This window comes from Acomys minous (genome assembly GCF_964271855.1).
Source record: "Acomys minous genome assembly, chromosome: 15".
Classification (NCBI taxonomy): domain Eukaryota; kingdom Metazoa; phylum Chordata; class Mammalia; order Rodentia; family Muridae; genus Acomys; species Acomys minous.
The window spans coordinates 97402322-97430133 of NC_140497.1; the positions used below are offsets into that span (position 1 = coordinate 97402322).

At 46.4% G+C, this 27812-nt stretch overlaps 1 protein-coding gene across 4 annotated transcripts in view; it reads right to left on the reverse strand.

Moving 5' to 3' along the window:
• The window catches only part of GAK (cyclin G associated kinase), a 62591-nt gene that overhangs the window by 9310 nt on the left and 25469 nt on the right, over nucleotides 1-27812 (reverse strand). For 3 of the 4 annotated variants that reach the window (XM_084759015.1, XM_084759017.1, XM_084759018.1), the window contains 12 exons: nucleotides 25505-25554; nucleotides 24838-24986; nucleotides 23774-23896; nucleotides 22469-22602; nucleotides 15434-15628; nucleotides 14844-14961; nucleotides 14350-14429; nucleotides 9818-10011; nucleotides 8595-8741; nucleotides 7040-7516; nucleotides 6544-6696; nucleotides 5346-5468 (listed from right to left, as the gene is read on the reverse strand). In XM_084759015.1, the coding sequence (XP_084615141.1) occupies nucleotides 5346-5468; nucleotides 6544-6696; nucleotides 7040-7516; nucleotides 8595-8741; nucleotides 9818-10011; nucleotides 14350-14429; nucleotides 14844-14961; nucleotides 15434-15628; nucleotides 22469-22602; nucleotides 23774-23896; nucleotides 24838-24986; nucleotides 25505-25554 (1943 nt within the window). The remainder of the gene's footprint in view (nucleotides 1-5345; nucleotides 5469-6543; nucleotides 6697-7039; nucleotides 7517-8594; nucleotides 8742-9817; nucleotides 10012-14349; nucleotides 14430-14843; nucleotides 14962-15433; nucleotides 15629-22468; nucleotides 22603-23773; nucleotides 23897-24837; nucleotides 24987-25504; nucleotides 25555-27812) is intronic. The other variant, XM_084759016.1, reaches the window with a different exon arrangement.

The following is a 27812-nucleotide window of genomic DNA, read 5'->3' on the forward strand; positions in this document are numbered from 1 at the left end:
ATCAGAGAACCAATTAAACAAAGACTTGATTCTTTGAGAAAAACCAACAGACAGACAAACCCTTACCGACACTAACTAAAAGGCCAAGAGAGAATATCCAAATCATCACGTCAGAAAGGAAAAGGGGAACAACAGGCACCAAGAAAACCCAGGAAATGGACATTTTCTGGAGAGATTCCACTTACTAAACTTAAATCAAGACCAGATAAGCAACTTAAATAGTCCCTAAGGAAACAGAAGCAGTTGTTAAAAAATCTCCCAAGCAAAGAAAGCCCAGGACCAGATGGTTTTTGCACAGAAGTCTATCAGGTTTTCAAAGATGAATGGATATCAATACTCTTCAAATTATTCCACAAAATAGAAACAGAAGAAACACTGCCAAATTCATTTTATGAGGCTCTAGTCACCCTGACAACCAAATCACACAAAGACTCAACAAAGAAAGAGAATTATAGACCAATTTTCCACATGAACACTGATGCAAAAACACAATAAAATACTTGTAAACTGAATCCAAGAATGCATCTAAAAGATCATCTACTGTGATCAATTAGGTTTCATCCTAGAGACGCCCAGAAGATTCAACATAAGAAAATCTGTCAATGTATTTCGCCATATAAACAGAGAAAACAACCCACATGATCATCTCATGTAAAATTTTTAAAATTTCTTTTTCTTTTTTTTCTATTTAAGTAATTTATTCAGATTACATCTAAATTGTTATACCCTCCCTTGTATCTTCCCATTCCCCCTCCCTCTCTCTTTTACCCTATTCTCCCTCCCCTAGAGGTCTGTGACAGAAGGGGACTTCCTCCCTGCCATATGATCACAGTCTATCAGGCCTCATTCTGGTAGCCTGCTTACTCTTCCTCTGAGTGCAATTAGGTCTCCCTACCAAGGGGACGTGGTCAAATAGGGGGCACCAGAGTTCATGTCAGAAGTCAGTCCCTGCTCTCCACACAACTGTGGAGAATGTGCTGTCCATTGGTTAGATCTGGATAGAGGGTCTAGATTTACTGCATGCATTGTTCTTGGTTGGTACAGTAGTTTGAGCAGAAAGCCCCCCTCCCCTGCAACCTGGGTCCAGATCTGATCTGCCAGTCTTAATGGTCTTCTTGTAGGTTCCTAGGACCCTCTGGATCCCTCTATTTCCTCACTGTCCCTGCAGTCCCAATAGGAAGTCCCAGTATCTATCTCAATCTCCTGCTAAGTGAAGACTTTCAGGGGACATCTCTGTTGGGCTAGTGTCCAGTTATAAGTGAGTATATACCATGTGTATCTTTCTAGATCACTCAGGATGATCATTTCTAGTTCCATCCATTTGCCTGCAAATTTCAGGATTTCCTCGTTTTTAATAGCTGAGTAGTATTCCATAGTGTAAATGTACCACAGTTTCTTTATCCATTCTTCGACTGAGACTGGGAAAAGATCTTCACCAACCCTACATCTGACAAAGGACTAATATCCAAAATATATAAAGAGCTCAAGAAACTAAGCACTACCAAAGCAAATAACCCAATTAAGAAATGGGGCTCAGAACTAAACAGAGAATTCTCAACAGGACTATCGAATGGCTGAGAAACACTTAAAGAAATGCTCAATGTCTTTAGTCATCAGAGAAATGCAAATCAAAACAACTCTGAGATTCCATCTTATACCCATCGGAATGGCTAAGATAAAAAAATTAAGTGACAGCACATGCTGGCGGGGATGTGGAACACTCCTCCATTGCTAGTGGGAGTGTAAACTTGTACAACCACTTTGGAAATCAATCTGGATGGAGGCTTCTCAGAAAATTGGGAGTGAATCTCCCTCAAGACCCAGCTATACCACTCTTGGGCGTATACCCAAAGGATGCTTCACCATACCACAAAGAGACTTGCTCAGTAAGTTCATAGCAGCTTTATTTGTAATAGCCAGGAACAAGAAACAACCCAGATGTCCCGAGACCGAAGAACGGATTTAAAAAATGTGGTACTGGGCTGGAGAGATGGCTCAGAGGTTAAGAGCACTGACTGCTCTTCTAGAAGTCTTGAGTTCAATTCCCGGCAACCACATGGTGGCTCACAACCATCAATAATGAGATCTGGTGCCCTCTTCTGGCCTGACGGTGTATGTGCAGGCCAAACATTATATACATAATAAATAAATAAATCTTAAAAAAAAAAACAGTGGTACATTTATACAATGGAATATTTCCCAGTTGTGGAAAACAATGCATCAGGGAATATGCAGGCAAATGGATGGAATTAGAAAAGATCATCCTGAGTGACGTAACCCAGACCCAGAAAGACAAACATGGTACGTACTCACTTATAAGTGGATATTTGTCATAAAGTAAAGGATAACCATGCTAGAGGATGCGGGGTGAGGGAGGGGAGGGTGAGGTAGGGGAGGGGGTGTGGTAGGGGAGGGGGTGTGGTAGGGGAGGGGGTGAGGTAGGGGAGGGGGTGTGGGAGGGGAGGGGGTGTGGTAGGGGAGGGGGTGTGGTAGGGGAGGGGGTGTGGGAGGGGAGGGGGTGTGGTAGGGGAGGGGTGAGGTAGGGGAGGGGGTGTGGGAGGGGAGGGGGTGAGGTAGGGGAGGGGGTGTGGTAGGGGAGGGGTGTGGTAGGGGAGGGGGTGTGGTAGGGGAGGGGGTGTGGGAGGGGAGGGGGTGTGGTAGGGGAGGGGTGAGGTAGGGGAGGGGGTGTGGTAGGGGAGGGGGTGTGGTAGGGGAGGGGGTGTGGTAGGGGAGGGGGTGTGGGAGGGGAGGGGGTGTGGTAGGGGAGGGGTGAGGTAGGGGAGGGGGTGTGGTAGGGGAGGGGGTGTGGTAGGGGAGGGGTGAGGTAGGGGAGGGGGTGTGGGAGGGGAGGGGGTGTGGTAGGGGAGGGGTGAGGTAGGGGAGGGGGTGAGGTAGGGGAGGGGGTGTGGTAGGGGAGGGGTGAGGTAGGGGAGGGGGTGTGGTAGGGGAGGGGGTGTGGTAGGGGAGGGGTGAGGTAGGGGAGGGGGTGTGGGAGGGGAGGGGGTGAGGTAGGGGAGGGGGTGTGGTAGGGGAGGGGTGTGGTAGGGGAGGGGTGTGGTAGGGGAGGGGGTGTGGTAGGGGAGGGGGTGAGGTAGGGGAGGGGTGTGGGAGGGGAGGGGGTGAGGTAGGGGAGGGGGTGTGGTAGGGGAGGGGGTGTGGTAGGGGAGGGGTGTGGTAGGGGAGGGGGTGTGGTAGGGGAGGGGTGTGGTAGGGGAGGGGGTGTGGTAGGGGAGGGGTGTGGTAGGGGAGGGGGTGTGGTAGGGGAGGGGTGTGGTAGGGGAGGGGTGTGGTAGGGGAGGGGTGTGGTAGTGGTGGTGTCTGCATGGGGATATGTGGATGGGAACAGAAGGGGTCAGGTGGGGGAAGATGGAACACTGGGAGAAGACAGCTGGAATCGGGGTGGGCATCTCTGGGACAAGCTAGAAACCTAATGCAATGAAAACTGTCTGGATTAATACCAGCACTTGCGAGGCAGAGGCAGGTGGATCTCTGTGAGTTCGAGGCCAGCCTGGTCTATAATGAGAGTCCAGGACAGCCAGGACTCTCTGTAACAGAGAAACCCCGTCTCGAAAAACAAGCAAACAGACAAACAAACAAACAAACAAACAAGTCAGGAATCTATGATGGTGACCCTAGCTAAGACTCCTAGCAATGGGTATACAGAAACTGAACTAGGCATTTTCTCTAACTATGCAAAACTTCCAGTGGCAGGACTGGGACACCAAGGCACAAAACCCACAACCTACAATTTGTCCTGACTATAAAATGTGCTGGGTTAAAGGTGGTGCAGAAATTGTGGGAGTGGCCAACTAGTGACTGGTCCAGCTTGACACCCATGCCTTGGGAGGGAGCCCAGCACTGACATTACCAAGAGGGCCAGGACCCAGATGCTGAGACCTGGGATAGAACCAAGCATGACTGGCATTTTTAAAGAAAGGTCAATGAACTGATTCCTAATGATACCCTGCTACACTCATAGATTAGTGCCTCGCCCAATAGTCATCAGAGAGGCTTCACCTGGCAGCAGGTGCAGACACCATAGCCAAACATTAGGTAGGACTTGGGGACTCTTAAAGGAAGAGAGGGAGGAAGAATTGTTGGAGCCAGAGGGGCCAAGGAAACCACAAGAAAACCCCAGAGTCACCTAACCTGGGCTCACAGGGGCGTATAGAGACTGAACTGCCCAGGGAGCCTGCATGGGACTGATCTAGACCCTCTGCACACAGTTGTGTGGCTTGGTCTTCTTGTGGGTCTCCTAACAGTGGAAGCAGGGGCTGTCTCTGAGCTGCTTTTGGGACCCTCTCCTCCAAATGGGCTGTCTTGCTTTACTAGAAGAGGAGGTGCCTAGTCTTACTGTAACTTTATATGCCATGGCTGGTTGATACCCATGGGAGGCCTGCCCTGTTCTGAAGAGAAATGGAGAGGAGGGAGTGTAAACAATTATCACTTAATTAATTTTTAAAAATTTAAAAAGAAAAAGGAATTCCTAATGTGAAAAGGGTTTAATAAAGAATATGAAATAATTCTGCATGGAACAAAAACGTAAATTCTACAACCAAAAGCACATACAATAATAATTCCAACCTCACTTGTAATGAAGAAATGCAAACTGAACGCAGCTGTAGCGGCTAACAGGCGGCTCAGCAGGTAAAGGCACTTGCTGCCAATCCTGATGACCTGTATTTGATGCCTATAACTCACAAGACAGGAGAGGCTTGAGCCCCAGACTGTCCTCGTCTACAGATGCATCAGGACACATGTGCCAGCTCATAAACACATTAAAATAAACGTGCAACTTTAAAAACTACTTGCTAAATTAATTTAGTAAAGTATTTTGAAATTTATAATCCAACTCTGAAAAGAAACCAAAGATAGGAATTCCTCTTCCTGAGCAAATAAACTGATAAAATAGTACTCAAGGGGGCGGAGGGGATGTGTGTGAAAAATTTTGCTAACAGGACTGCGTCAGATCAGAATGTACCAACAAGATAAAACTACAGGTACACAAAAAAGTCAGATGGATGCTCACAAATATTGGTTACACACAGGCAAGGAATTACATGCCAAAACACATTTGCCTTCATGAAAAAGGAACAGCACAAAGAGTAAGAGGAGTAGACACTGCTGCCACTCACCAAAGGATGAAGCACCTACTTACAGAGTGTCTGTGCTCCCACCGAGCAAACAATAGAGAACTTTGCAGTCACCACATGGTAAGGCTGGCTAGAACGTATGGGAGCCTGTAAGCAAGCCCTGCCTCATCCTCTTCTCAAAAGGACAAGGGGAGACTCCACGGTCACAGCTGGTACCATCTTGAGAGACCAGCGAACAGTGAGTGATCATACCTTCCGGTGCTGGAATGGAGGCTGGCCCAGGCACAGAAGTCTCAGCCCAAGTATCCCATCCTCCTAGCAGATCTGGGTGGCTGGATGAAGCAATCACCTTGCTGGGCTCTGCTGGCAGATCTCCTGGAAGGAGCCAGGGGGAAAAAAAAAAGACAGGGCTTGGGTTTGGTGTATGTGCCTTCTCACTCACTCCACACGATGCGTGGGAACCTTCCCTATCCCCAGGCATGAGCAGGAGGCAATCTGCTGGCCCAGCACACAGGCAAGGACCACTGTGGCTAGGCAGTAGAGGTGGCTGATACCCTGAACTCACAGGATTGGTGGTCAGAGCTGGCTGAGCTCTCCTCTGGCCTCTTTCCTGATGGTCCTGAGAATGTATGTAGCTCACAGCCACAAAGCTGACCAATAGGCCAGCACGCAACATCTTCACAGGGCAGCCGTGACAACACTTAAACGCTGGCTTTCTGAAAGGGTACTCAGAGTCATTCTGCCTTTCCTAAACCTACCATGCTTGGCCCATGGCGGGTAAGGGCCTCGCAGGCATATTCAGGGACTCCCCGTAGTCTAGAGCTAGTCCTTGTGTCCTCTGCTGGCCAGGAACCCACTCTAGCATGGTACAACCATATGTTGCATTTTCTACCCACAAGCCATTCAGGGCAGTCAGCTGTCCTCCAGAACATACCCCAGACCACGTACTCTCTGCTAGGAAAAAGAACCAATCTTTCTCTTCCAAATATGGCAACTTCTGCCTAAATGGGCCACAGCTGCTGCTCCAATGTGCCTATACCAGCCTTTAGCCATGCTGCTGCCTCTTCTTAACTAGTCATTCCCATTTCTTGGTCTTTTCACTCCAAGAAGCTTCTGGCAGAAGCAGCTGTACTAGTCACAGCTACAGTCCCAGAGCCAGAGAAATGCCCACCAGCAGTGGAGCTGGTTTCCAGGTTTGACATGACAGCTTAAGGAGATGAGAAAAAAGCACCATGTGTCCTGCTAGGCCTTGAGAAATCCTAGACTCTGGGAAAGTCACCAAGAGGTACAAGTTAGGCCCAGTGCACCAAAGCTGCAGTAGACAGAAGGCCCTTACGCCCACTGCTCCGTCCTTGAGCTCTATCGCCAGGGTCTGCAGGAAGTAGTAGCTCCTAGGCCTTCCAAGCATAAGCTTGTGGCTTCTATATAATGTCATTAAGGCCATACTCACCCAGGTGCAGGAAGCTAGTGCTGCAGGATGGGGGCGGGGCACTGTGGGTGGATGGGAAGGCAGCTGAGGAAGCTGTAGAGTCAGAGTTGAAAAACTCTCCAAAGATCAGGGTGTCAAGGTTGGATGGCAGCAGGAACTGGTCAAATGGGTCCACTAGGAGACAGAGGCAGGGCAGGGACAAGCATTATACCTTACCAGCTTCCTGGGAGTCCTGCTGCCCTGCTCTCAGGTCTCCACTTTCCTCAGCAATATGAACTCAAACCACCCAGCAGCCCAGGGATACATGGCCCTCCTAATGTCCCATGGCTTAGCACTGTCCCTAAAGCCAGAGGTGGTAGCCCTGGCTTATGAGCTGAGCCCAGGAGCTGGCGCAGCCACAAGCAACTTCTCCAGAAGGTACTTCCCTCCCTCCCGGTGTCAGTGTAACAGGATGACAGGAATGGTTAAGCCATGTTCATTACTATGAAGCAATTCTCTGCATAAATGAAACGCATACCATTGTCAGGGACCTTTCCTTGTAGGGTGCTCTGCACCCCCAGAAGAGAAACTGGGCTTGCTAGCAGCTGAGGAGCCTCACCACCAAGCAGGTCACCAGGAGGTCCCATTTGAGCAGCCTCAGACGGTACAAGAAAGCAGCTCAACAGGTCAGCATTGCTGGATGGGACCCCACAAGCCTGCAGGGGGGCAGCAGGCCCTGAATCCCCCTCAGAGTGCAGCCCCAAGAGATCAACACCCTCTTCTGGATGTACAGGCTCCTGTGGGGCAGTCAGCACGCCCACATCAAATATTAAGTCTTGCTGTCTGGTCCCAGCTGCCAGCCTTGGTGTATCTTCTGCAGTTCCCGGCTCCTTCTCACTGCGGAATGAAGCTTCTTCTTCATCTGACACTTCACTTCCGTCTCTGTTTGCAATCAGGACAGACTGACTCTCCTTAGGAGAGGTACTGTCTGCACCAGTCTCTGGTTCCTTTTCCTCTGTGGAAAGAAAACCATCAGTTGACTGACCCACATGCTGGGGTAGCTGTAAGAGAGCAGACCAAGCTGACATAACCAAAGCCTCAGTAGGGCCCAGGCTGCAACCATACAGCCAACACTAGGATCCTCATGTCCACCCCCGTTGGCCTCAGAGCCCATGTCTTGAGGCCTGAGCTTCACAGACCACTGTGGACCCACAATACTGGCCTCTGTGCAACAACAAAGAAGTCAAGGCTCTAGGATTTTTGTCCCAGTGCCTCCCTGAGCCCAGCCCCAAACAGGCCCACCTGCTAGCCTCTCCATCTCTATGGGAAACACTTGGTAAACCACAGCCCAGCAGTGAACACACCACAGCACTTCTTTGGGTAAACTGTGGCATAGCAGTGGCATCTCCTGGGATAAGTTAGGGAGGCAAGGTCAAGGTGGAGATCATAGGTATATAGTTGTAGAGCCAGGCTATGAGACATGAGGACGGGACTTAGATACCCAGTAGAAACTGGAGGCAGTAGAAATAAAGCAATTCCCAGGCGGGGATGTGATCAACCACCACAGTTCAGTTTATCCATCTACTGAGGCTCCTCCTCTGCTCCTTAAGAAGCCCTGGGCCTGTTAATGAAACTACATGTACAGGAACTTGGCCAGCAAATGACTTTAAGTTAGTAATGAAATGAAATTGATTCCTCAGGCACTGTGGGCATATACGTGCACGTGTCTATTTCTATGTTCAAAGAATATATAAACTGTTCTTAGTTTCTGTGGCAGACAACAGGGCTAAATGTGTAACTCAGTTGTAGAGGATTTGTCTGACATGCATGGGGGCTTGGGTTTGATCCCCACTGACATAATTCCTTCTAAAATAGCCCAATGTGTAGGGTCTGCAGCCACTCTAAGGGGACCTCAACTCTGCTTGTCCCCATGAAGTTCACCCTAAGTACCTGAACTCAGCACATGGCCCTTGCAGAATGGTGAAACTGTGTGGTTAATGATGCCAGGAATCAGTGGTGACAAGAGAGTTCAGGGCCACGTGAGGGACTGGATCCCATGCCAGGATGAAGGATTAGCTATGCCCTATGCCTACCCTGCCAATCCAGCGTGTGGAGAAAGTGGTTGGTGTCCGTGCTGCTGCTCTGCGGTGAGTCCGATTCTGTAATCTCAGCCTCCGGAGACCCTGCCTCAGCATCATACTGAGCTGTGGAGCCCGGCTGCCGGGGTAGCTCCGGCTTCCCTGCCAGGAAAAGGCTGGCATCAGGCCACCATGCCAGGCACAATACAGTGCAAGGCACAGCCAGAGCAACAGGGCAGGGCAGGCCATAGTAACCCTGCACCAGTCCCTTGCCGGCAAGTAGATTCCAACCATCCTTCTATTCAGATGCTATGCCACACCCATGAACACACACAGCACACTGATAGAATATACTACACACATTCACATACATGCTAATATATATCCCTTTTAAAAATACTTAATTGTATGCAGATTAAAAAAGCAAAATGTAAGAATCCAGATCACAGAGAAGCTGCAGGCAGCAGGCAATTAATCCCAACATGCTAGAGCACTCCACTTTTTATAGGAATGGTCTGACATAAGCAGAGGAGACACCTATGCTGAGTGGAGAGTCACTGCCAAAATCTGTAGATCTTAAGTGAACCGTTCCACCCTCGATGTGGCATTTAAATTGTATGTGCAGAGCTCATGACCTGAGTCAGCTTATGGTACAAAACCAACTCTGCAAGAAATCTTTCCCAGCCACAGCTTCATGTTAACCCCCAAAAGTAGATTCAGCAGGGCTCATGTACTCAGAGAGCAATAGCACCTCACTCCAAAGCAGTGGTTCTCAACTCTTCTAATACTGCAACCCTTTACTTACAGTTCCTCGTGTTGTGGTGACCCCCAAACACAAAATTTTGTTACTACTTTATAATTATAGTTTTGCTACTGTTATGCGCCTTAATGGAAATATTTTTGGAGACAGAGGTTCGCCAAAGGGGTCATGACCCCACTGCACTAGAGGTGCTTTTGCATAGCAAGAGAACAAATTTCCCTGCTGGGTCTGTGTCAGGTGGCTCAGGTGTTCTGTATGGCTTATGAACCCTTGAAGGGGCCTCAGGATCACAGTGTCATGTGTCTCCTTTTCCCTAGAGCCAGAGCTGCATCTTGATCCAATAGAAAGTTTCTGCTAATAAATGGAGTAGGGAGAGGGACTGCCCAGCTGTACGTACAACTCTGTTCCTGCAAATCTTTCCTAGAAGTGAAAGTCACTAGTCCTGAGTAAATACACTGAAAGTCAGAGCACATCTTACCAAACTTAGACAGAATGTCCTGCTGCTCTTCCCTGCTGGAAAAGAGAATCTTGGGGTTCAGCCCCCTTAGGCTGGTATTCTCCCAAGGTGCAGCTTCTCGGCTGGGCCTGTCCCTAGGCTCCACCTCCACCTCCAGGTTCACCTGGAACAGATCTGGGTACTTCTCCTGAATGTCACAAGCGTCCAGGTCATACCTACAGGTACCAAGAAGGGATGAGTGAGTATAGAAGTTCTTCAGCATCCATAGAAAGAATAAAAGACTGCTGGTGAGGCAGCAGGCACCTAACTGTCCCTACCTGTGGGACAGAAGCACTTACAACAGGGCTGATGCACCCAGGACTATTACCCATCTTCCCCAGTGTCAGGGCAGGGTGCCCCTGGCTGTAAATGTGGTAGATACTGAGCTAGACTTCTGTGTTCCCCAAGTCTATGGAAGGCCAGGTGCTCAGAGTGACCACAGCTGCCATAGCATGACTCCTAAATTCAGAAAGACAGGAAAGCAGGCTCCACACAGACGACCTGTAGCTCTGACAAGAGGCCCCAGGCACCACCCTTCACCCCCAAGTAGACGCACACTGCAGACCCTTGACTGATTTAAATCAGGTACCCGGAAATCTTAAATAAAGTTTTATAAAAAATACGTACACCATGGCAGCTGGGCGTGGTGGTGCATGCCTTTAATCCTAGAACTCAGGGAAGCAGAGAAAGGTGGATGGATGGCTGTGAGTTCGAGGCCAGCCTGGTCTACAAAGGGAGTCCAGCACAGCCAAGGCTACACAGAGAATCCATAGCTTGGCAAAGATCTCAACTATTATCAGACAATAGGGATTCAGCTATTAGAAGTTAGGAACAGGACTTGCTGAAGGACCAGGGAGGCAACTGTTCTGTGAGAGAAGAGGGACAGGCAGGGAACAGGAATGGGAGGGGCCACGGGCTCCACGGGAGCACGGGAAGCTGGGTCAGGCCCCCTGCAGGCAGGAACTTTAATCATTTCACAAACTGTCCCACGTGGCAGTTCCACAATGCTCCAAGAAATCCTACCTTCTGAATACCCAGAGTCATAAACATATCCTGGTTTTATAACCTAATATCTCTGCACATCATACTAAGTTTTGTACCTATCAACAACATCATTGCCAACAAAACCTAAGAAACACACACAGCAATGACCCATTTTCAGGAGTCTCCCAGGTGCCAAGGGAAACCACACACTGCTGGTCCCAAGTAATGCTCTGAATGTGTGTGACTCTGTAGTTATCAATACCACTGTGTAAGGAAAGCTGGGGAGGGGAGTGGCAAAGCAATGGTTCATTTTGTTTTTTACTACTATAAAATAAGCATGCAGATGAACCTACAATGTTTTACACCCTTAGTTTGCTACTTCCTGCCTGGGATGCAACCCTCTGCACATTGGAGAGTACAAGGCAAAGCAAGGTGGCTCTGTGACAGAGGTTTTCTCTTCATACATATCTTTCAATTGGGATATAACTCAGTAACTACACGCTGCTAGGCTGATTTAGCTGAAGGCTATAGGGAGGAAGACTGAAACTTGCCATCAGTGAGGATGCAGGAATGAGGCAGAGGCCCACGGAGAGTGCTCTGTACACTTGGCAGGCTCAGCCTCTCAGACAAGTTGATGACAATTTTGGGCACAGCTCATTTCTTGCTTCCCTGCCCAACTGACCTTAGACTGCCCAGCTAGCCAGCAGGGCAGTGAGGGCACAATGAGGGTGTGTGAGCAGGCAGCTAGGAGCTGGGCTTTAAGACACAGGGCTTCACAAGCTCTGGAGGCTGGATACTGACTGGTATGTTTAGGCTCCAATGGAAAGTGAAGGAGAGTCTCACAGATATAGTATCTTGTAAACAAAATTCTGACTTGTGTCAAGACTGTAGTATAGAGCACTGAACACCCCCGGGACCCTCACAGGGTACCTCAGATCTGTTGTGATCCCATGATCACTGACCCACTCAGGCTCATCTGATGGTTTTATTCCTAATGCTTTTCTACAGCTACTGCTCAGCTGCACTGTAGAGTAATCTTGCCATGTATGTATGTATGTTTCTCTTGACAATGCCCTGCCTTAGTTATATGGCCAGTATACTCAAATAAAGCGTATTTCTGTGATCTAAAGTGTCCCTCAAACTCAAGCAACAGTACTATATACTGGATACGCAAAAGAGAGAAATCAGGTTTTTTTGTTACTGAAGTTTGAAAAACTCAAGTCATTGTATAAAAGATCTATATAGTGATTTGTTTACTTGTTCTGCTTGCAAAAAAAAAAATGACATCAAGTACAGTTTACCCATCCTGCTACTGTGCACCCAGTGCATGAATGGTCTTGTGCTGCGTTGCTGGCCCTTCAGCACAGCACACTGCTGTCTCTCACAGCATCTCACCTCGGCCGCATCAGTTGTCGCTGATAGTGACTACATCTTTGGCCTGAATTTGAGCGGTAGGTTCCACCACTATTAGCCTATTTAGTCTTTACATACTATACACATTTGAGGTCTATTTTTTCAGTTGGGTTGTTTGTTTATCAAGCCTGACAGCATCGCCCCTCAGGTGGTGTATTTTGTGTATCTGGGATCAGGGACACACGGAGATGAATCTGCTTCGGTGCTGCTTGTCTCTCTTCCATCTCCTTTGGTTCTGTTTCTTCTTTTCTCCATTCTGATCTTATCTAGATTAATCATATTCTGAGTTCTTTCTTCTCCTCTGTCGAATTCATAACATACTTCCTTGATCTGCAATTAGCACATTGCTGACTTCCAGGCCTCAGAGGTTAATGAGGGAACATTTCATTAGTTATCCTGACTTTTTGGTGCTGTTGCTATGTAGTTTACTACAAACATATCTCTTTCTTCTTCCTTCCTTCCTTTATTTTATTTATTTATTTATTTTTGAGGCAGGGTCTCTCTATGCAGTCCTAGCTGTCTTGAACTCCCTACATAGATCAGGCTGGCCTCAAATTCACAGAAATTTGCCTACTTTTGCCTCCTGAGTGCTGGGCCTAAAGATGTGCACCACCATTCCCAGCTCCAAATGAATCTTTTTTTCCCCCCAAACAAATCTTAAAACCCACCATAACGCATGATTTCTGATGTTTTAGGTAGTCAACACACACTTAATTTTAACCATTTTCTGTTGCTGTAATAATATTATGACTGATTTAGAGAGAATAAAGGCTTATGTTTTTCATGGTTCTGAAGGGAGAGAGGTCTGAGACTGGTGGCTGTATCTGGTAAAGGCTTTTTGACTGGCAGCAGCTTCGTCGAGTCCTTAGTTGGCACTGGGCATTATATGGCCAGCAGAGTGCCCCAGCCCAGGCCTCTTCCTCCTGTAGACAGCTACAGTCCCAGTGGACGGGGCGCTACATTTGTGGCCTCATTTAATCTTTTTTTTTTTAATTTAATCTTAATAGCCTTCCAAAAGCCAACCCTTCTCGCACACCCCAAAATTAGATGGAGTCTTCACCTTCTTAATAACTCTCAGTGGGGATTAAATTCTAGCATGAATTTTGATGGGGATATTCAAACCATAGCAATACTAATCAGAACTATTAAAAGTTCTTGTTCATTAACTAATACCTGAATCATATAAACAGATCTTTCAACTATATTTTCTTGGTCTTCAGTCATTTGGTCTTTAAAAAAAAAAAAAAAAAGATTATGCCTCCACTATGGCTGAAAACTACAGAAACTACTGTTTGCAAGAAAATGAGTAAGACACTTGTAAAGCTGAGGCAGGAGGCTACACAGCTGGTATAAGCCTAATAAGCTACAGAGTAAGAGACCTCGTCTCAAATAAACAAAGAGTAAGGTATCAATCAGAGAGACACAAATGCAAGAGATTAGCAAACATCATATATAAACCTACATAGTCTCCTCAGTTGTGACCTGTGGCAGCTCTCTGCTCTTGCCTGCAGCACTTACTTCTTTTCTGCCCAGGGATGGGAAATGTGCTTGATGGGATGCAGAGTCCACCAGCAAGACCCACACACCTGAAAACATATCCTGATGCTAGCTGCTCACTGCCCGCTAGAGCATGTTGTTAGAACCCAGTATATCTGTATCTATATCTACACACACACACAGCAGTATCTCACAAGTCCTCTGTGTTCATGTATGTGTCTGTAAAAGCTTCCAGAAGCAGGACCAGCACATTATACCTCCCAGTTTAGTACCTAACAGCGCCCTATAAACAGAGCAAAGAATCAAAATGTGGAGTGAACTCTGCCAACTCACTGGTTATGCCACATCTAGATTTAACGGCTAAATTCTAAAAAGAAATGCATAAGGTCAGTCAAAAACCATGATGTACAAAGTGGAAGCTACTTGGGCCCTTTGTAAAGTGTGAGGGGCAGAACAGACAAGGCGGCTCGGGGCCTAGACCCAGTTCTACAGTGAGTAGCATGTGGCATGCCTTTCACTTGTTAGCCTTTCACTTTTGACCGACCCGTATGCATGTGTTCAGCTACTGGTTCTGGGTACCTGTCCCTCTCCAACAGCAGCACAGTGCAACACCAACATACTTTGCAAATTTCACAGTGGTTGCGTTTCGAGGCACGAACCCAGTGTGGAACTGGATCTGGAACATTTTCATGGACGCCATCTACAAGAAGACCAGTAGGAGATCCATTGAGAGTGCATACTAATCCTGGATCAGAGTTCTTCCCCAAGAATATAAGCTGCTAGGTGGGGCCCAACTAATCTGTTCTTCTCACACACTCAAGGCACTATCTGGAGGCTGGTACTCCCTGCCAAACGGTTGGTGAGCATGGAGAAGATGCCTGCAAAGGGGCCAGAGCAGCTTGGGCTGCGGCAGGAGAGGTACCAACACTAAGCACAACAGCTCTTCATGGAGACTGCAGCTTATGTTCATGAGGGAAATTCTGGGCCTTTAAATCCCCTCTGCTCTGTGTCATACAGAGGACTGGCCCAAGCACTTGTGGACCAACAGCTTGTAGCTGACTGGGTAGGAAGGTCAACCCAGAGGCCAAATCACAGTCAGCATCTCCTCACTCACCTTGGCCTGCAGCCTCCCTCCCAGGGTGGATCTGGCGTGGTAAATGATGATGAGCACGTCCCCTTGAACTGTTATGCCCAGGGGGATGACAGCCTTGCCGTCCTCAATTTTAAATTCTCTGCAACACATTGAAAAGTTGGCTTATGTAAGTTAAAAGAATATATATGTATATTTAAAAAATATTTTTACACACACACACACACACACACACACACACACACACACACACACACACACGAGTTCTAAGATGTTACCACACACTTGAATCCACATCTTCTCTAGCTGTTTATATGCCATGTTATTCCAAGAAGCCACTCTTTGTTTGTTTGTCTTGTTTAAGACAGGGTTTCTCAATGTAGACCTAGCTGTCCTGAAACTTGCTCTGTAGAACAGGATGGCTTCGAACTCAGAGATCCATACCTGCCGCTGCCTCCTAAGTGCATACTCTTGTACATACACTCCCATTCTCCACCCGCAGCCCAACATGCAGTCATTTGCACCTAGCACAGGACAATCAGAATACAAGGCAGTTTCTGCTTCAGAAGTCAACAAGAAAACTCAAAACAACATGGGGTGAGATATGTACTTACTTCATCCTGTCATATTCCTGGGATGTGGTGGTTACACGTTCCTCTCCAACATAGACCTCACAGAACGGTCGGCAGCCGTTCCTCTGCTTGCTGAACAGTGGCACAGGCGTCATGACAACAGATTTCACCAGCATTGGCTTGCTATGAGGTGTGATGGGCTCCTCTGCCACCATGTCACATACATATTCAATGTACCTAAGATAGACATGCACTTGTCACCCAAGTATGTGATGTGTCCTCAGGGACAGGCACATCAGACTTTTTCCCCCTCAAATATAAGTATTTAATGCCACAAATCTCCTTTTGAAGGTTTGTTTTAGTTGTTCTTCAAAAACTGATACTAGGGCCAGAGAGGGAGGGGTCTCAGTGGTTAAGAGTATGGTCTGCTCTTCCAGAGATCCTGAGTTATATTCCCAGCAACCACATGGTGGCTCACAATCATCTATAATGGAATCTGATCCCTTCTTCTGGCATGTAGGTGTACATGCAGATAGATCAATCATATACATAAAAACTGATACTAGGGGCACAGCCAGCAGAGGTGATCTGCGCTCTGTCTGCTGAGCTCCATCATCAGGCCAACGGCTCTGCCTGCCTTCCTGAGGAGTCCTGCCAGCACCAGGAACATCCTCCCAACACCAAGGTCAACCAGATGGCTAAAGGCCAGCCAGCAAAGGAACACAATCAACAACAGCCAGGGCAATATGGCACCACCAGAGCCCAGCTACCCTAGGGCAGCAAGCCCTGGGTATCCTAACACGGCTGAAATACAAGATGATGTACTTAAATCCAACCTTATAGAGACTATACAGGCCTTTAAAGTGGAAATGAATGAGTCCCTTAAAGAAATACAGGAAAGTACAACCAAACAGGTGAAGAAACTGAAAATGGAAACAGAAGCAATAAAGAAAACACAAAAGTGAGGGAATCCTGGAGGTAGAAAACCTAGGAAAGAGAACAGGAACTAAAGGCACAAGCATCACCAACAAAATACATGAAAAAAGAAAAATCTCAGGCGAAGAAGATACTATAGAAGAAATCAATACATCGGTCAAAGAAAATGTTAAATCTGAGAAGTTCCTGACACAAAACATAAAAAGTAAATAAATAAATAAATAGAAGGACATTATGAAAGAACCAAACACAAGAATAATAGGAATAGTTGGGCAGTGGTGGCACACACCTTTAATCTCAGCATTTGGGAGGCAGAGGAAGGTGGATCTCTGTGAGTTCAAAGCCAGCCTGGTCTACAGAGTGTGCTCCAGAACAGCCAGGGTTACACAGAGGAACCCTGTCTCAAATAAATAAATAAATAATAAATATTAACAACAACAGGAATAGAAGATGGAGATTTCCAGCTCAAAGGCCCAGAAATGAAAATTTCCCCAACTGAAAGAAATGCCTAAAACACACAAGAAATTTATAAAACACCAAATAGAATAGACTGCAAAAGAAAATCCTCCTGTCACATAATAATCAAAACATTAAATGTACAAAACAAAGAAAGAATATTAAAAGCTGCAAGGTAAGAAGGGCAAGTAATATAAAAGGAGATCCATTAGAATTACATCTAACTTCTCAAAGAGACTCTGAAAGTCAGAAGGGCCTGGGCAGATGCCTTCCAGACTCTAAGAGAACACAGATGTCAGCCCAGACTACTATATCCAGTAAAACTTTTAGTCACTGTAGATGGAGAAAACAGGACATTCCATGACAAAAGTAAGTTTAAATAATAAATATACACAAATCTAACCATACGAAGATACTAGAAGGAAAATTCTAACTCAAGGAGGTAAACTACACCCAAGAAAACACAGGAAATAAATAACACCACACCAGCAAAACCAAAGGGGGGGGGAGGGGAAGGACACACACACACCCAGCATCACCACCACCACCAAAGTAACAGGAATTAACAATCATTGGTCACTAATATCTCTCAATATCAATGGACTCAATTTCCCAATAAAAAGACACAGGCTGACAAAATGATTGTGAAAACAGGACCCACTCTTCTGCTGCATACAAGATACACACCTCAGCAATAAAGACAGACATTACCTCACAGTACAGGACTGGAAAATGGTTTTCCAATAAAAAAAACCCAAGAAGCAAACTGGAGTAGCCATTCTAATATTTAATAAATTCTAATATTTAATAAATTAGGCTTTCAACCAAAGTTAATCAAAAGAGATGGGGAGGGACACTTCATACACATCAAAGGAAAAATCTACCAAGATAGCATCTCAATTCTGAACATCTATGCCCCAATTCTAGGGCACCTACATTTGTAAAAGAAGCATTACTAAAGCTTAAATTGCACATTGAACCCCAGACATTAATAGTGGGAGACTTCAACTCCCGACTCTCACCGGACTGAAACTAAACAGAGAAATAATGAAACTAACAGATGGTATGACTCAAATGGGCCTAACAGATACCTACAGAACATTTCACCCAAACACAAAAGAATCTTCTCAGCAAACTGGCAAGGACGTAGAGCAAGGGGAACACTCCTTCATTGCTGGTGGGGGTACAAACCTGTACAACCACTTAGGAAATCAATTTGGCACTTTCAAGCTGGGCTGTGGTGGGCACGCCTTTAACCCCAGCACTCAGGGGGCAGAGGCACTGAGAAGGGGACATGCAGTGGGCATGGTGTGGAGGGACAGGGGGAGAAAGCATGGGCAGAGAGAACTGGCATGGGCAGGGGGCAGGGAGGCATCTCTTGAATGAGCTGGAAACCGAGGATAATGGAGGCTCCTGGGAATCTATGAGGCTGACGCAGCTGGGACTCCTAGCAATGGGGAGACTGAAACAGTCATCTCCTATGCCAAAAAGGACCTCCAATGGAGGAACTATGACAGCAGCCCAGCCTCAAAACCTTAGACCCACAATCTGTCCTGCCAACAAGATGTACAGGGGTAAAGATGGAGCAGAGACTGAAGGAATGGTCAATCAACGACTGGCCCAACTTGATACTCATGCCAGGACAAACAACCCACCCTGGCACTGTTAATGACATAACGCTGCACTTCCAGAACGGTGCCTGGCACGGCTGCCACCTGGGAGGCTCCGCCCAGCACCTGACGGCAACAGCCCACAGCCAAACACTGGGCGGGGCTTGGGGAATTCTATGGAAAAAGATGAAGGACTGAAGGAGCCAGAGAGGTTAAAAACACCACCAGACAGAAGGCATACCTGGGACAGATGCCCTTGGCACACATGCAACGGTCCTACAACTTGGTCTCCATGTGGGACTCCTAACAGTGGGAGTGGGAGCTGCACATGACTCTGTACCCTGCCGCTGGAATCCTTTCCCCTAGCCTGGCTGCCCTGCCCTGCCGCAGTGGGAGGGTGCAACTAGTCCTGCTACTACGTGATGTGCCAGGCGCAGGTATCCACGGGAGGTCTCCTTTTGTGTTTGTTTGTTTGTTTTCCAAGACAGGGTTTCTCTGTATAATAGCTCTGGCTGTCCTGGAATTTGCTCTGTAGACCAGCCTGGCCTTGAACTCACAGAGATCCACCTGCCTCTGTCTCCCAAGTCCTGGGATTAAAGGTGCCCAGCTGGTCCCCTTTTTTGAGGAGACAGGAAGGACAGGAGCTGGGGGATGGGGGTGGGAGGGGAGGCTGCGATGGGGATGGAAAGTAAATAAATTAACTTTTAGAAAGATAAAAATCTGATACTATATTTTAAATGTATTTTTAAATCCCTTGAGACTTTCATTTTTACCCATGAGTTGTTTAGAAGAAATTCTATTTTGGATTATCTAGAAATTTTTCTAGGTTACGTTATTGGTTTCTAAGTTTATTACCCCTTAGGGCCTGAGAATGTATTTTGCATGTATAATTTCAATATAAAATTTTTTAAATTTAGGGGCTAGAGATAGCTAAGCAGTTAAGACTACTTGCTGCTCTTTAGAGGAGCCAAGTTTAATTCTCAGCACCCACAGCAGATAGATTACAAATGACCTGTATCTCAAGTACATATGTACATATGTATATATGTACATATATACATTATGGATACACTTAAAATACCCTTTACATTTGTTGAAGTTTAACTAATGGTTCAAAATGATGTTGCTTTAATGTTTCACGTGCATCTGAAAGAAATATATCTTTCTATTTATGGTGAAATATTCTACAGCCGTCAGCCAAGGGCTGGAGTCACTAATTTTGATTGTACTTATTCTACTGACAACTGAGAGAAGAATGTTGGGAGTCTGCCTTATTATAAAATTTTTATTTTATGTATGTGTTTGTCTGCATGTGTACTGGTATACACAGCACTCACACACCTGGTGCCCTGGGAGGCCAGAAGACCTGGATTCTTGGACTAGAGCTATATACAGCTGTGAACCATCATATGGGTTTTAAGAATTGAACGCAGGTCTTCTCTGAAAGAATAGCAAGTGCTCCGAATCACTTAGCCATTTCTCCAGCTTTACCGTACTATAAGTTTAGATTTACTTAAGACAAATGCCACACAGACCAGAGTAGTAGTATCAAACTTTTTTTTTTTTTAAGATTTTTGTATTTATAGCCAGGCGTGGTGGCGCACGCCTTTAATGCCAGCACTCAGGAGGCAGAGGCAGGCGGGCGGATTGCTATGAGTTTGAGGCCAGCCTGGTCTACAAAGTGAGGCCATGACAGCCAAGGCTAACACAGAGAAACCCTGTCTCAAAAAACCATTAAAAAAAAAAGAGATTTATGTATTTATTATTTATACAGTATTCTGCCTACATGTGTGCCTGCAGGCCAGAAGAGGGCACCAGATCTCATTATAGAAGGTTGTGAGCCACCGTGTAGTAGCTGGGAACTGAACTCAGGACCTTTGTTAGAACATACAGTGCTCTTAACCTCTGGGCCATCACTCCAGCCCCAGCATCAAACTTCTTACATAGCTGAAGCTGGCTTTGAACTCTTTATCCTCTTATCTAACTTCCAAGTACTGGGATTACAGATACGTGCCTCTATGCCCAGCTTGCTTTATTTATTTAGCTGTTTGAGCTAGGATGTCAGAAGTTGGATCCTCACCTGGGAATGCAGCCTGTGACCTGAGCAGGACCTGCGGCTGGTAGGTAGGACAGTCCATGGGCCCTGCACAGCCTGACCTGTAGCAACAGGTCAGTTCCCGTTGCAGTCTGCTCCCTGCACTGCTGCACACACATCCTTGCTCTCTGACTGGAGCTCTTGGGTCACTTGTGCTAAGTCTCAATGCTGACATGTGTAGAGAAATTTTAATCCAGCAACATGGCTACTTTAGCAAGGGATCACATCCAAAAACTTTCTAGGTCTGTGTGATCCAGCTGGAATGACACACCTTTAATCTCTCTGGCTGGACTCATCTTTAATCCCAAACAATGAAGGTAAAGTTACCGTCTGTAGAAGAAAGCACCTGTGCTTGAAAGTGATGCCTAACTGGGGAAAAAGTGATAAATCAGAAAAAGGTTGGATAAGAACAGCGAAGGAAAGAGAGCAGTGCAGCGAAAGAGAGGGGAGGCAGTTTGACCAGGACGGTTTTACAGAGAAAAGCCACAGGTGAAGAAAAAATGAGCCAAGGATTAGAACATATTGCCATAGTTAGTGTGAATCCAAGAAGAGCAGTGCAGTGAGAAGCTGAGACAAACTGGTTTGAATCTGTCATCTTGGAGAGGAATTTGGGCCAGAAAAGCTGAGTTGACCCAGCCAGCCAGAGCTCAGAAAGAACAAGTAAGGGTGATTTTACTCAGCAAGCAGTAAGCCTTTGAGACAGTAATTACATCTGGCAAGTACAATACTTTTACAGACACGTGTGACTAAAATCTGCATGATATCTTCCACTTGTGTTCTTGGTTTCTGTTTTCCTCTTTGAATCACTCTGGCTAAATAAACATTTTTATGCTTTCGTCTCCTTTCTTTCAGGGCACTTAAAATAATTTTCAGGACTTGCATAGTGAAACAGGCTTTTAATGCTAGCATTTGGGCGGCAGAGGCAGAGGCTAAAAGGGGGACACAGATATAAAGCCACTCTCCTCATGGGGCCTGAGAAGCACACTGCTGTCATGATGAGCTATCCACCAGGCAGTGGGCACCTAAGGTGGGTCCCCCTCCCAAGGCAACTGTGGATGGCAGGGAGAGCACCTACTGCTCCCAGTGCTAGAACACAGGGCCCCTGACTGCGTGGACCTTTGCCTCATAATAGCATCCATGTTGGCTTTTTGTCTCATGCTCCACCCACCTGCGTTTACGCCCTTCCAAGTACACATTAAGACAGAGGGCAGTGTCTCTCCAGACCTGGGCTTCCAAATGAAATCCTGAGTGGACATAGCTAGCAAATGCAGTAGTCCCATAGAGAACACACTACACAGGGGGCAAGGCTAGGCAGAACCTCAAACATTTGCTTCTTAACCAGATATGACAACTCACATCTATAATGTCAGCACTAGGGATGCTACGACAGGGAGCTGGCACAAGCTTGAGACGAGTCTGGCCTTCATAATGAGTTTTAGGCCAGGCTGAACATCAGAGTGGGTCCCTATAGTTAAAAAAGGGGGGTGGGGACTGATTGCTTTACATTGCAGGTAAATGACTATGGCAACAGTAATTTCTGAGTCTTTTTTTCCCCACTTGAGTCTTATATGCATGTTTGTGACCTCAGAGCAAAGAGGGTTAACACTTCACATTTGAAAGTGCAAAGGATCACAGTGCATTCCCAAATAACCTCCTAAGTCCACACACAAGGCTGGATCCCACAGAACACACAGCCACACATTCACTAGAAAATCTGTACCCAGGCACTCAATAGAATGCTGCTACCACAAGCAAGACGCCATCACAGCTTGAGAGTCCCAGCTGGATATCAACTATGGCCTACACTTGCTGGGCACCTGTGGGCACAGGCCTGGGACTGAGCTACAAGCCACAGCAATACTCTCCTGGCCTTCGACAAACTAGAGTACCTGACTGCAAGTCCAACACAGTGAAGGCAGCACCACTTCAGGGCCAAAAGAGCTGCAGGCATCATTGTCCCCAGCAAGAATCACCTGGTACCTTTTGTGGGATGGCCAAATGCCTGGTGGGCAGCGCTTCATGCTGAACATGTACACAGCAGCCTCTGCAGTGCTGAAGAGACGGCAGAAGCACAGGAATGCGCAGACTGCCACAGCAGATGCAGCTCTCCCATCCTAGAACGAAGAAACAGATTTCCTTTGCACACAGGCCCAGGCACAAGAAGGACGAGGACGCACAACAGTTCCTATAGCCCTCCTAACTGTCTATGTGGCTAAGGGAAGGGCCTAAGGCCGGGATTATTTATGACAATACATTTAGGAACATATATAAATATGCTTTGTGCAATAGGAATCCAGAACCCAGAAGACAATAAAGAGTCAACAGCAAAGCACACAGATTGGCCTGCTGGCCTCACTGTGCACCATTGTCTTTTTCTTTGTGTCATTGGGAACGGAGCCTAAGGCCTCTTACATGCTAGGTTCCCAATACTCTAATTCCTAATACTCACTAATTCTAAGACAGGGTCTTGCTGAGTGGTTTAGGCCTTTACCTTGTGGTCCTTCTGCCTCAGCTTCGCAAGCAGCTGAGACTACAGGCCAGCACCACCATGTCCATCTCACCACTATTCTCACTGCAGTATTTATTAACAGTTGTGCCAGATGTAGTGGTACACGCCATTAACTCCATCACTTAGAAAGCAGAGGCAGGTGAATCTCTGTAAGTTAAGAGGCTAGCCTTGTCTACATAATGAGTTCAAGAACATCCAGGGGGAGACAGAGAGACCTTGTCTCAAAAAAATCAAAACACAGTTGCAGTACAGCAGGGCTGAGCCCTGACTGGGCTTCCTGTTGGGTGTCACACCACATGTAAGGTGTCCAAATCTTTCTCCCTCATTCTGTGGTTAGAAAAACCTCAGGTAAAAACTCCTTTTCTCAGCCAGGTGTGGTGGCACATGCCTTTAATCCCAGCACTTGGGAGGTAGAGGCAGGTGGATCGCTATGAGTTCGAGGCCAGCCTGGTCTATAAAGTGAGTCTAGGACAGTCAAGATAACATAGAAAAAAACCTGTCTTGTACCCACCTGCACACCAGCCACAAATCTTCCTTTTCTCAAGGTGCATACTCCTTTCCCCAGATGCTTGGAGATGCTGGGTGTGCTGCTTAGAGCACCAAAAAGAGCCCTTATGGGTGCTTCTTGTCCCACAGGAGTAGGCACCAAACACCAGGGAGTCTCTGTTCATCAAGCCCAAAGCTTCAAACATGGAGGTCTTCCCCTAGTCAGTGTTTCCCGTAGTACCCAGGACTAGTCTCACTCTGGTTCAGTGTATGCAGCCAACACAACTCACCATGCAGTGCACAACACAGACGTTCCTGTGGTCTTCCCGGAGCCAGGCATGCATGCTCCTGCATAAAGTGTACAAACTGTGGAGATGTGGTGCCCGCCTTGCTGCCCAGCCACACTCAGAGACCTGTGGGAAGAAAGTCTACTTAGCTAAGTTTCCGCACCAGCCCCAGTAAACCTGGCTGGCATATCCACAGGGTTCATTTGTCTCCGCCTAATTTCCTTTTTAAACCTTTGTGTGTATGCCCGGGTACATGCATGCACCCAAGTGCGTGGAGCTTAGAGGACAACTAATAAGAGTTGCTTTTATCCTTCCATCGTGTTGGTTTGAGAGATTGAACTTGGTTGTCAGGCTTAACAGCAGGTACCTTTATCTGCCGGACCATGTCACTAGCCTCCCAGAACTGTCCTTCCACATGTGTGGTGGCCTGAGTCTCTGAGTGTCTTCTTCAGCTGGGGTTCTCAGAGGGCATCCCTCTTGGCTATGAGTATCCTGCACCACAACACTGATTCACTGATGCTGCAAAAAGAACTGCCTTTTCCTGTGCTTTGAGTCAGTTTACATGTGAAAAGTCCTGGAGTCCAGAAGCAGTAAAGGGGAGGAAGGCACCCTAGTTTCTTGGGAACCAACAATTTTTTCACTGTTTTCACCCCATACTCTGTATTCTCTGTGTGTGTGTGTGTGTGTGTGTGTGTGTTAAAGTTTCCTTTAAACTATGGCCTATCCCCAGCCCTGGCCACACCTCTAGCCCTGGCCTCCCTGGCAACTGCTATGGTCAGCTCCTTGCAGCTGTCTGGCTCCGTCCATATCAGGTGAGTGCAAATCCATCACTTAAAGCCAGGTGGGGTGGTGCATGTCTATAATGCCAACACTCAGGGAGGCAGAGGCATGGGGATCAATGTGAGTTCAAAGTTAGTTTGATCTACAAAGTGAGTCCAGGACAGCCAAGGCTACACAGAAAAACCCTGTCTTAAAAACACAAACAAACAAACAAACAAACAAACAAAATACACTTAAGTGGGAAAAGAATGGCTCAAATCATAAAAGAATAGTTCAAGGCTTCTTACCCGGTTGTGGAACTTGGAAGCCCGGTATATCCTTGGAGACAGGTTGTAGACAGCATAGTGCCCTGGGTGCTTGGCATCCAGAAACAATCGCACATCCTCTATGTTGTTCTTGATTGCTGATTCCACACCTTCTGCTGGGAACGACATCACTGAAACAAAGTAGGCCCTAGTTAGCTGCTAGGGGATTGCCTTCTTGGGCTGTGCTCACTTCCCAGCCAGGTAGCCGGCCAAACAAACACAGGCTCTTCTCATCCTCTTCAAGTCTCCCAGCCTATGTAGTGAGATGTGTGCAAACTATAACATGGGAAATCTCACAAAGTTAATCACAGCTCTCCGGGAGAGCTTTGCAGGAAACCTGATGTACATCGTGGTCTATTAGGGCACAATGAGCGTTTCTGATGATATTTTGCCTACGTTATCTAGTTTTAAATGTGCATAGTCCTCCCATTACTCCCTTCGTACCCTCAGAATTCCAATCATGCCAAAAGCTGGGCTGACATTGGCTCTGTCTCTTTTATTTGTCAGGAAATATGCTTGACATAAGCCACCTACTTACCACCCTTCTGGGGTAGTGCTTCCGCCACACCTCAGATCGATCCACCTTGGCTACCTCCACTGGTGCCCTGTTTAAGTGCCCCATCAATGTCTAACATCCAACTAGACATACCTGCAATCCTGGATGTGATGTAAGAAATGTCCAAATCACCCTTTGCATAGCTAGAATGAAAAGAACACTCAATCAGCATAAAAACACGTGGCAGGTATACGAACTTTAAGTGGAGCCCAAGGCCTAGAATACTGAGGTAATCTTGCTTGCAGGCTGTATCCCCTGTGTAGTGTGTCTGTGCATGTGCACAAGGTCTTGTATGTAACTCTGCTGTATAAGCCGACAACCAATGAGAAGTAGCATAAAACATCTAAAAATGGGACAGCAGGTCAAGGAAGGGCTTTAGCCATCTTTTGCTTTCTGAAGTATTCTCAAAGGCAAAAATCACTGAGGGCTGGTCCTGACAGGAATAAAGGCAGGGAGGGGTGTTAGACACCAGTCAGTGATCCCACGGCTCCAGGGGCTGGGCAGAGCAGTGGCTGGTAACATGAGGAGAGAGCACACCTTGTGCTCTGTAAAGGTCTGAAAGGAGACAGCAGACATTGCTGGAGGGGGAAAAAAGATACCCCAAATGACTAACATACATTATTGCTCATGGCCATCAGAAGCTCTTAGAAACCAATCCCCTCAATTGGCCCATAAAACTGACAAAAATGTAGATCAAAACTTAATGATTTTGTAAGAACTTGACAAACTTATTCTACAATTCCTCTTTAAAACAAAAACAAAACAAAACAAAAAAAACCAACAACAACAAAAACCATAAACCAAACCACGTATGCCAGAACAACCAAGTTACCTTGGAAAGGAGAAAAGAGGGAGGTAAGTGATGCTGCAGAATTACCCTGAGTACCACACCACAGCTGGGCAGTGGGGCCTCATAGGGACAGAGCTGAGCTAGGCATACTTGGCATCAGCAAAGTCAACATAGGGTCAATACAGAGGACAGGTAGAAAAAAGAACAGATATATACTATAAACTCACTGATGTGAAATCTGATTATGGCAATCTTAACATTTTAAAATGTCATTTGAATCTATTTAAGACAGGTTAATTTAGGGTATAAAGGACTCCCTGAGACAACAAACAGTATGTACCAAAGTATAGCTTTATCTGGTGCTTAAATTCCTGTGGGGAAAGGCACTTAAACAGACAAGCCACGGATCAGAACTAACTAGTGACAATCTGTTTCTTCACCAAATATATAACCCAATAGTAGCCAAGATACCAGGTATCGGTGGTAGATGTATTTAATGCCAGCACTCTGGAGGCAGAGGCAGACAGATTTCTGATCTCTGTGAACTCAAGGCCAGCCTGGTCTACATAGTGAATTTCAAATCAGTCAGGGCTACAAATGTAAACAGAGTGAAGGATGCAAATACGCAGCAGATAATGACATGAAAATAACCTAGCTGCCCCTCAAAGAAGACACACGTGCCCAGCATCAGGTCAGGTACAGGAAAGCACATGAGAGACACTCAGTGGTGTACAATGGGTACTGAGTATCACTCAGGGCTCCACACACACTACCCCCTAGTCTCTTGCCTATTTAGGGAAAAGTCCAGGGACCCGGGCAGTTCAGCTCTGGGCACAGGCTCAGGAGTATATACATTAGGTTTGACTCAACACACATAAGAGTGGTCCAGACCTTGGCTTCTACGACATCAAGTGGCCTCAGGTAACAAAGATCACCTGAAGAGGTCACTTTTGTCACATGTCACTACACTTAGACATTTTCACTGATAGAATTAAAAAAAAAAAAAGCATTTGCTGGTATTTGTATGTCAATTTAATAAACACAGGAGTTTATGTAACTCTTATCAGCCATGTCTACTTGGTAACCCCACAGGCTAGAAGTAGCCAAAGATAGTTATGAATATAAGTCAATATGAAATCATAAACTTACTTGAAACATTATAAGTTGTTGTTTTAATTTTAAAGTTTATTATAGACTCGTAGTTGCAAGAAAGAGGGCCATGCCATTTGAATTTGGCATGGAGGTCAGCAACATGGCAAACAAGCAGCCACGTAGTGCGGAATGGATCTTTAGAGAAAGTAAAGAAGCCCACAGTACCAAAGAAAGCCCTGGAAAACCTCCAAAGCAGAAAAGAAGAAGGGAAAGTTTCTGGACTCAGAAAGGCAGGCAGACTCAACAGAACCAAATGGTGATACTGGAGTGTCTGTCTCCTTAGACTTTCTTGCAATGTGACTAAACAGCTATTGGATTCTTGGCCTTTCTGTCATGAGACAGTCATCACTGGACTGTTTGGACTACAGTCTGCGGTACTAGTAATCAATCTAATAAACCCCATATAGAAATAGGCAACATACATTCTATCACTTCTGTTCCTTTAAAGAACTTTCATCA